Below are 9499 nucleotides of genomic sequence, written 5' to 3'. Positions count from 1 at the left end.
CCAACCAGGTATAGCCTTTTCTCCAAACTGAAAGGAAACTGAGGCACAAAATGTGTGACGGCCATAAGTGACACTTTTCTTGTTCCACTCCTGGCCTCCCACGAGCTCAACTCCTCATCCCCTGTCCTTCCCCTGTATTTTGTCTAGTGTTACTCAGGGATGGGCAAGGTAAAGGAATGGTTAGGTGGGTGGGGGCTTTGAGGAATTCTGATACAAATACCTTGACCAGAGTGGGCAGCCACAAATCAGCTCTAGCAGGTTGCTGCCAACAGGGGAATCAGATCTGGTGTTACTGTAGACCTTAAAAAATTTTCAAGAGAAGCCAGAAATCCAAATTTCTCTGAAATATCCACATTTTTATTTATTTATTTATTTTTTTAAAGCTCAGAGTTTTATTCGGTCAACAAAGGATAGTACACCCTTGAGGCGTGAAGGCAGGCCAACCCCAAAGGAGAGTCATTTTTTTTTTTTTTTTTTACATTTTAGAAGTAGCAAACCAGATTTTAAATCTTGGCCAACAACATGGGCCAAACAAAACATATCAGTGTGTAACTCTGATGTATATTGTATAATGTTTTCTCTTCTTATATGATGCTCAGTCTAGGGGGCAGATTCTAAATACTGTTAATACTAGCTTCATTTTACAGATGGGGAAATTGAGGCACAGAACAGTTTAGTAGCTTGTCCAAAGTTTGAGCACCAAAGCTGGAACTTGAAGTTTTAAAAGTGTGCTTTTTATCCTCATTACAAATGCATCTTTTTAGAAATAACCTTTTTTTTAACCCTAAAGATAATACATATTATAAAATACGATAAACTGCAGAAAGGCAAAAACAAAAAATGACCACTAGTCCCAACATGCAAACATCAGCACTACTACTTAGTGTATTTCCTCACAGAAAAAAAGTTTCCCTATTCATTCAACCAGAGGTACCTGCTATATAGGTTAGGATCTGTGCTAGGTGCCAGGGCTATTACAGTGAACAAGACAGAGTTCCTGCCCTAAGAAGGTATACAGTCTAGTTCTTGTTGTTTGTTTCATTCATTGCCAGCATAGGTGTTAACATCCAATGGAGCTTCCTCAAGAAGCTAAAGAGTAAATAGTGCATTTCAGGTGGGCCCAAGTCCCCCCAAATGCCTAGTCCCATTTAGGCTCCCTCCTTAGAAACGAAATGATGAGAGAACTGGACTCCTAGTGATGGAGTTAAGATGCAGAAAGGTATAGGGCTTGAGAGCACTGCCAAACTCTCAATTCACCTGGCCAAGGATCTGTCCACCCTCCTCCCAGCCTCAAGGAAAAGGGTCAGCAGGGGGCAAGTGGTATGTGGCGTCCAGAAAGATGACGAGGGTTCCAACGCTTGTGAAGATGATGAAGGTCCATAGGAAGAGGCGGTCCACTACCATGGCCACAAATTGCCAGTCCTCCTTCAGCTGGGGTTAGGCAGAGGAAACTGTTCCTGAGTCCGGACCCCCAGGAAAGGCTGCCCCAAGGCCCTGTACCCCATCCAGGTCCTCCCACCACAGCTTTGAGACAAGGGCCGGCCTCAGAATAGCAGAGAGCCACCACAGGTGATGGATGTGAATCAAGAACAAGCAAGAAAGTAAAGACAGGACCAAGTGAGGCAAACTTCCACTCAGAAATAAAACCGAGGGACTTCCCCACTGGCCAGTGGCTAGGACACCACGCTCCCAATGCAAGGGGCCCGGGTTCAAGCCCTGGTCAGGGAACTAAATCCCACATGCCACAAGCAAAGATCTTATATGCCACAACTGCTGCTGCTGCTGCTAAGTCGCTTCAGCCGTGTCCGACTCTGTGCGACCCCATAGAAGGCAGCCCACCGGGCTCCCCCATCCCTGGGATTCTCTAGGCGAGACTACTGGAGTGGGTTGCCATTGCCTTCTCCGATATGCCACAACTAAGACCCGACATAGCCAAATAAATAATTAAAAAAATAAAAATAAAACCGAGTGCTGGGGGCGGAGCCTGAGTTTGCGGGTGGAGCCAAGGCCATCCAGGCCTTGCCCTGGTCCACCCTCAGTGGACATACCGCGTCATGGTCCTCCTGTTCCTGCAGCTGTCGAGCGATGTAGCTGATCGAAGAAACGACCTCCCGTAGCTCAGGAGGGAGACCCACAGCCCGGTTTGGACCATCGATAAATCGCCGCAGGTCCGGAGCAGACAGTTCAGGCTGGAACCTGGAAGAGGCGGGACTGTTTGGCCACGCCCAAGGAGCAAAGACAGCCTGGGCGGGTGCTCTAGCCCCTGCCCCAATTCCCTCCTCCAACGCAAGTCCGGGTTTCAAAACCTGAGAGGGCCCCTCAGGTTCTCGCCGATAGCGTCGACCTGTCTAATCTGCAATTTTTTCTAACTTCTTTGGCTTTTTAGTTCCCACCTCTACACAAAGTGGGCAACAGAAGGGATACTACAACTCCCATGATGCTCAACCACAACCTCCGGGAGCTTAGGACGCCTGCCACCGCACAGTCTTCTGGGAATTGTAGTTGTCCCTCTCCCTTTTATGTGGGCGATGGAGAGTAGGTATTACCTGTTGGGTTTGGGGAAGAGAAAATCATTTGGTGGCTTGCGGATGAAATATTCATCTGTTCCCCGACCCCAGCCACTTCCTGGAGAATCCCTGAGAGCTATGGAAGGTGGCTCCAGCATCTGATCTCTCTCAGGTTTAGGCCTCTTCAGACCCAGGTACAGAGGGAGTTTGTGGATGAAGATCTGCAGATGAACAGGCGAGTTGGCGGGGGTTCTCAGGCCTTGAGACCAGAAGAGAAGCCGCAAACCACTTCCCTGGCACGTGCCCACTCCTGCCAAGCGTGCCTGAGTCCCACAGGGCCCAGTTCTTAAGTGGGTTAGGAGACATCCTGACTGGAAAGAAAAGTTCTAAGAGCTCCCACCCTGATAGTACCTAGCCCTTGGAATGCTTCCATGGGACCCACCCCACAAAGGGCAGTATTGATGAAGAGAGTCTGGAATCCAGGCAGAGTTAATAACGGGAGGATAAAATTAATTGTGCAACATTTCAACACCCAAAGACCCTGGCACTTGGACACTCTACCAGGAGTTGAAGTTGTAGTCTTTCTCAGGTCTGTGAAAGGGAAGGTTGAAGCTGATGGGAGAGAGGAGCAAAGCCTGGACAAAAATCCAAATACTAGGATTGAGAGTTAACACAGGTTGAAGGAGGAGGTCTTCTTACCTGACGAACCCAAAGGGGCATTTGGTGAGTGTGGGGTGAGCGATGGTGCAAGTTGAGGACCACAACACTAAGGATGACTGAGAAGGTGACGAGGACCATGGTAAACATGAGGTACTTGATAATGATGGGGACAGACAGGGAGGTCTCAGGTACTTTGTCTGCCAGCAGCAGCAGGAACACAGTGAGGGTCAACAGGGCAAAGATGGAGAGCCCCATCTTCTCTCCTTGGGGGACAGAAGGGAAGGTGGAAGAGTTAGGCTTTGCCAGAAGAAGATCTCCCTGGCATAATCAGTGACCATGTTTCCAGCCCACTCAGACAGGGTTTTGGAAGGGCCAACTGCAAGCAAATGACTCCTGCATTTAAACCTCCAACCTGGACTTATTCCCCTAAATTCCACGCTTGCCTTCTTAACCCCTCCATTTGGGTGTCCAACCAACATCTCAGACTTAACATGTCCAATACTTAATTCCCTCACTGCCAACACTCCCCACAGTCTTCCACATTTCATAAATGACAACTCCATGTTTCCTGTGGCTCAAGCCAAATCCTTTGAGTCATTTTCTGCTCTTGTCCCTCTCATCCCATATCCAATCCATACCAAACCTTATTGGTACAAGTCACCATTACCTCAGGTCTGAGTTATTATAAAGGCCTCCTCTTTGCTTCATCCTGGCCCCCTGCTGACTGTTCTCAACAGAGCATCCAGATGGATCCCTTCAAGATGTATATCAGATCATAACACTCCAGTAGCTTCCCATCTCCTTTAGAATAAAAGCCAAAGTCCTTACTGCAGCAAGGTCTTCCCATGAACTCTCTGACTTCATCTCCTACTGTTTTCTCTCTTGCTAACTTGATTCAGTTACATTGGCTACTTCTTGAATATGCAAGGCATACTCCCACCTCAGGGTCTTCACATTCACTGTTAATTCCTCCTGGTAATTTCCTCCCTCAGATATCTACCACAGTCATTCTCAAATTCCTTCAAGTTTTTGTTCTAATATTGATCAGATATTCCCTTTTTAGCGAGACATTCACTGACCAGCCTATTTTTAAATTGCAACCCCTGTGATAAACCATAATGAAAAGAATATGAAAAAGAATATACATATGTATAACTGAGTCACTTTGCTGTACAACAGAAATTAAACACAACATTGTAAATCAACTATACTTCAATAAAATTTTTTAAATAAATAAATAAATTGCATCCCATACTCCCATCCTCATCCTCCCCAAACCCTTCTCCTACGTCATTTTTCTTCTTAGGACTTGACCTCTTTTCTTCTTCTTCTTCTTTTTTTATATTTATTAATTTGGCTGCACTGGGTTTTAGTTGCAGCATGAAGGATCTTTGATCTTTGCTGTGGCATGTGGAAATTTTTAGTTGCACCATGAGGGATCTTTAGTTGTGGAATGCGAACTCTTAGTTGCAGCATGTGGGATCTAGTTCCCCAACCAAGTATCAAACCTGGGCCCCCTACCCTGAGAGGTCAGAATCTTAGCTTCTGGACCACCAGGGAAGTCCCTTGACCTCTTCCACTATACTGTTTAATGGATTTATTTATTATGCTTAGACTGTCTCCTCCACTAGAATGTAAATTCCATGAGAGTAGGGATTTTTGTCTGTTTTATTCACTGATGTATTCCCAGTGTCTTGCACATTACAGATGCTCAACAAATATTGTTGCATGAATTAATAGACAACCCCTGTAGCACAAACTATATAGCAAATTGAAGGATCTAAAAAAATATAAGAATATGCCAGGTGGCCGGTTATTCCTGTGACATACAACAGGTACTGCGAACTTCAGGGAAGGTATTGAAATAAATAACATTTGTGGTCTGTTCTAGTTTAGTTCTATAATATTGGTTTCCAAGATTTGCCTTGCTCCAAGAAGAAGGAGAAGTTACATGTGAGAGTGTTTCTAGAGCTTCATCACTCTCCTTCCCTTAGACAGAGAGGACTGGATTCCAGAGAGAAGGAAAGCATGTGTTTTTTGTTTGTTTTGTTTTTGGGGCCACAGCAGTGAAAGCCCAGAATCTTAACCACTAGGCCACCAGAGAACTCCCGGGAAAAGCATGTTTTGAATACCAGAGTTTAGGACATCAGTCTCTGAATCAGACTGGTACTAACCAGGGTTAGAATAGTGACACCGCCTCTCTCTATATAAGGTCAGCTGAATGACAAACTGTCCTAGCCTCTTTATCCTCCTCTGTGAAACAGGAAGACAATTCAGCACCTACCTCACAGAGTTGTGAAGATTAGAATTGAGTTCATATATGAATCCCATGGACAGAGGAGCCTGGTGGGCTACAGTCCATAGGGTCGCAAAGAGTCAGACACAACTGAGGTGATTTTGCACGCATGCACACATGTAACATATTATTTGTATTATCTCATAGCAAGTGCTCAAAATTAGCAAATTACATACACTTACACAAAGTTTACAGAGTACCCTGCATAGTTCTCTTAACTCAGTTAATCCTCAAAATAGTCCTACGTGATAGGGACAGTGGGTGTCCTATTTCCAGATCAGGACACTAAGAGATTAAGGAAGTTGCCCAAGGTTACTCCGTTAGCGCTTTGTGCCGTATCCCAGAGAACTGTTGGATATTATTTTCTAGGGAGATGGGAGGTTAAGGGACTAGCAGGCATCTGACAAGTGAGGGGACAGAGGATGCCAAGAATGGGAAAAAGGAAAGGAACAGTTATCTAAGCCTGGGAGCTTGCAGGTCAGAGGATTGGCAGTTCCAAGGATGAGATCCTAGGATTCTGAAGGGAAGAGTTCAGAAGTTACTAGATGCAGAGAAATGAGCAGCAGAGGGGAGATAGCACTTGAAGTTGGAGGGGAAACCTGAATGCAGATGCAAAGGCTCTTCTTGAAGGGAAAACCTGGGTAAGATTGCTGAAGTACAACTCCTGATGGCCTGAGTTGGCAGGAAAACCTTTTCTGTATTATGGGTGAAGAGGAAGAAGCTGAGCTATTGGTAAGTAAGAGAGCTGGGGCTCCTCCCCACCCTTACCTGCATCCGGTGGCAGGTAGAAGACGAAGATGGCCAGGAGAGTGATGAGGATGCATGGGGCAATGACGTTGACCAGGTAAAAGAGAGGCTTCCGGCGAATGATGAGGTAGAAGGTGACTTCTTCACGTTGTCCTTCCCTGCCTCCCCTAGGATCCACTGGAGGCTGGATTAGCCGAGAAGGCTTGTGGATAATCTCCCATTGGCCATTCTCTTGGTGGGGTGAGGGGGAAGAAGAGAGGTGACAGATATGGGACATGTCTTTGTTGGTGCCAGATACGGCTTTTTTTTTTTCTTTCTTTTTCTTTTGGCTGCTCCATGCTGCTTGTGGGATCTTAGTTCCCCAGCCAGGGATTGAACCTGGGCCTTCAGCAGTGAAATCACAGAGTCCTAACTACTAGACAGCCAGGGAATTCCCAGATATGGCTTTCTCCACCACATCCTAGAGCAGAGGAGACCGATGTAATAAAGGGCAATAAGGGGCTAGCTATAAACCCTGGGCTGGACAGCCCATCTCTATTTAAATGAGTCTCAATTTCCATACCCACAAAATATAGATAGCTATATCTATCTTGCTGACCTTACAGGAACTCGATGGATTATGTTTATCAGCTTGTTAAAAACTGGAAATCATAAAGCCCATGGACGTGGGAGTCATGCCCACTCACCAATAAAGGTCCCTTCATGAATATACACTTCCTGCCGCTCCTGCCCCTCAGGACTCAAGCCAGTTTGCAGGCTGACCTCTGAGCTGTCATAGCTATAGGAACTGAACACCATGGTGCAGTTCTGCCAGTCAAAAGGGAAGTAGGTGACCTGGATGGAATGGAGAGTCACTAGAGCTGCCAGAGAGCTGGTTGGGGCTGGGGGAGTTGGGGAGGTCACAGGGCAGAAAGGGGTCAGAGGATACGGCCTCTCAGGAGCTAGAGACCACCAAGGGAGATCACCTAGAAGTGGAGTCATAGAGAAATCAGAAGGTTGTTTAGGGAGGCCATGGACATTGGAGGAAGGGTTAAGGAAGACTGGAAGTCAATGAAAGTGGACAGAGAAGAGGAAACTCAATGGAGGGTAAGAGGGATGTGAAAGTCATTAGGATAATGGAGGAGTAGGTCTGAGGGAGGGTTTCTACAGCACTTTGAGCTTCCCAGGTGGAGCCGGGAGACCTGGATGCTGCAACTGCTGCGATAGATGCCCGGGGGCTGCCAGCGCACGGAGCCGTCGGAGGACACCACGACGTTGATGTCCAGAGCAACATCAAAATTTCCGTCGTTACTGCAGGAAAAGAATAAAATCAACTCGGATCAGACCCCGCCCTCCGGAGGCCGCGCCCCTCCGGAGGCCCTGCCCAGTCTCCCAGACTTTGGGAACATCCTACTTGTTTAGGAGCACCACGTCAGGTAGCCACACGGATTCCGCTGAGATGCGGAGTGAATCGATGCCCTCGTGCTCCTCAGGGTCCCAGCTGAGCCTGTAGTCAGTCCATTCCTAGGGAGGCAGAGGCTGAGGGGCCGTCTGGGGTTGGAGGCTGGGAGGAGCCTTGGGATGTGCGCAGGAAGCCCAGGCAGGGAATGCAAAGGAGGAGAGCCGCGAAGGCATGGGCTGTGGTTCTGGAGGCCTGGGCTCTGATTCCGGTTCAACGTGCACTCGTTGGGACCCCATCAACTAGTTTTCCTTCCCTCGCATCGGGCTCAGTTTTTCCATTTTGTAAAAACGAGGGGGTTGACGAGCTAATCTCTAAAACAGTGATTTTCGAACCGCAATTAGCGACCCTTTTAATGGGTCAGGAATCACATGAGTGGCCCCAAACCAGGGTTTAAATTCTTTTCTGAAGCTTCTGTTTCAGTTATAAATGTGTTTTCTGAGGTCATGATGCAAAAAAATTAATAAATAAAAATCTTATTGGGCGGGACATTCGAGGAAATTGTAAAGGCAGCGAGGTCGCCCGCCCTTTCCCACCCTGTGGGGGTCTCCGTACCAGGTCTAAGTAGACTTTTGTGCTCATCTCCTCATCCTTCTCGTTCTAGAAGGGAAAAGTTTTAAGGGTAGATATGATGTCTCAGAGGTTAAAGCGTCTGCCCGCAATGCGGGAGACCTGGGTTCGATCCCTGGGTCGGGAAGATCCCCTGGAGAAGGAAATGGCAACCCACTCCAGTATTCTTGCCTGGAGAATCCCATAGACAGAGGAGCCTGGTAGGCTACAGTCCATGGGGTCGCAAAGAGTCGGACACGACTGAGCGACTTCACTCACTCACTCACGACGTAAGTGTAGAGAAATAAGGGGCTCGGTAGGTCAAACTCCCCCTGGAAACTCCCTTCTTTTTCCGAGTCGCACCCTCTTGGGTTCAAGCCCCATCTCCTATAAGCTGCGTGGATTTAAACCCGGCTTCTATCTCGCAAATTTCCTGCGGTCCTTAAGGCCAGCCAATTTATTTACCAGTACCGACCGGGACCGGACTGAATCTCCATCTGCTGTTTATTAACTCTGTCCGGCATCAAGCTCCGCCCCAGCCTGTGACCCCGCCTCAAGACCCGCCCTCCGGCCGGTCCAGCGGCCCCCAGCTCCACTTCAAGATCCGCCCACAGGCCTATTCTTCGTCTTACCCTGCTCTGCCCCGGCCAGTCCAGCAGCCACGCCCACAGCCTGTCCATTGGTCCGATTTCGACCCAACCTGCTCTAATACCCCGTCAGTCTCCTAGTCTGGCTTCGCCCCGGACCCCTCCCCCAGTCGTCCCTGGGTCCCGCTCTGCCTAAAGCCACGCCCCTAGTCGCCTAGTGGGCCGGACGCAACTCCCCGCGTGCGCCCTCACCAGGCTGATGAGTTGCGCCAGGGTGAGACCAATGCTGACCCAGACACGGTCTCCCACCTCCTGCGCCGGCCGCACCGTGCTATCATAGCCTGAGAAAAGTTTCTCGCGGAGTCGGCCCTCCGCCTCCGAGCCGCGGGCGCCTGGAGGAGGAAAGAACTGAGTGAAGCCTTGGTGCCCGGCCACGACCTCTGGCCCTGTCGCTGCCCCTTTGAGGCCCACACTTACCCGGGGCGAGCTGCGCCCCCAGCACCCCCAGCAGGAGCAGAAGCAGCGCCCCTGGTGTCATAGCCCGCCCGCGTCGCTCAGTGAGTCCGCTGGGTGAGTCGCCAGGACAGCCAGCGCAGGGGAAGTGACGAGGCGCCCAGGAATGTGCACCTGTTATTGGGGGGCAGCCGCCAGCCCACCCGCCCCGCCCCTGGGACTTGATCCCGCCCCGAGCAACTGCCAAAGCCTGCCACCCACA

At 49.0% G+C, this 9499-nt stretch overlaps 1 protein-coding gene across 1 annotated transcript; it reads right to left on the bottom strand.

Moving 5' to 3' along the window:
- Positions 1–354: 354 nt before the first annotated feature.
- Positions 355–9371, bottom strand: CHRNB1 (cholinergic receptor nicotinic beta 1 subunit). The gene is made up of 11 exons (XM_061143342.1): positions 9262–9371; positions 9037–9176; positions 8204–8248; positions 7604–7713; positions 7392–7500; positions 6897–7044; positions 6232–6441; positions 3207–3430; positions 2547–2728; positions 2049–2196; positions 355–1431 (listed from the first exon to the last, which is right to left on the bottom strand). The coding sequence occupies exons 1-11, from the start codon at positions 9320–9322 to the stop codon at positions 1291–1293; spliced, it is 1518 nt and encodes a 505-aa protein (XP_060999325.1). The 5' UTR covers positions 9323–9371; the 3' UTR covers positions 355–1290.
- Between the last annotated feature and the right edge of the window lie 128 nt (positions 9372–9499).

Source organism: Dama dama, chromosome 5 (assembly GCF_033118175.1).
Source record: "Dama dama isolate Ldn47 chromosome 5, ASM3311817v1, whole genome shotgun sequence".
NCBI classification, from domain to species: Eukaryota; Metazoa; Chordata; class Mammalia; order Artiodactyla; family Cervidae; genus Dama; species Dama dama.
This window is presented reverse-complemented; position numbering and strand designations above follow the sequence as displayed.

Excerpts from the sequence above, each read along its gene's own strand:
- CHRNB1 (XM_061143342.1), bottom strand. The coding sequence starts at position 9,322 with ATGACACCAGGGGCGCTGCTTCTGCTCCTGCTGGGGGTGCTGGGGGCG. Across the intron at positions 7,714-8,203 it reads CAAAAGTCTACTTAGACCTG|GAATGGACTGACTACAGGCT; the intron begins GTACGGAGACCC and ends CTGCCTCCCTAG. Across the intron at positions 3,431-6,231 it reads CTACCTGCCACCGGATGCAG|GAGAGAAGATGGGGCTCTCC; the intron begins GTAAGGGTGGGG and ends CTGTCCCCCAAG.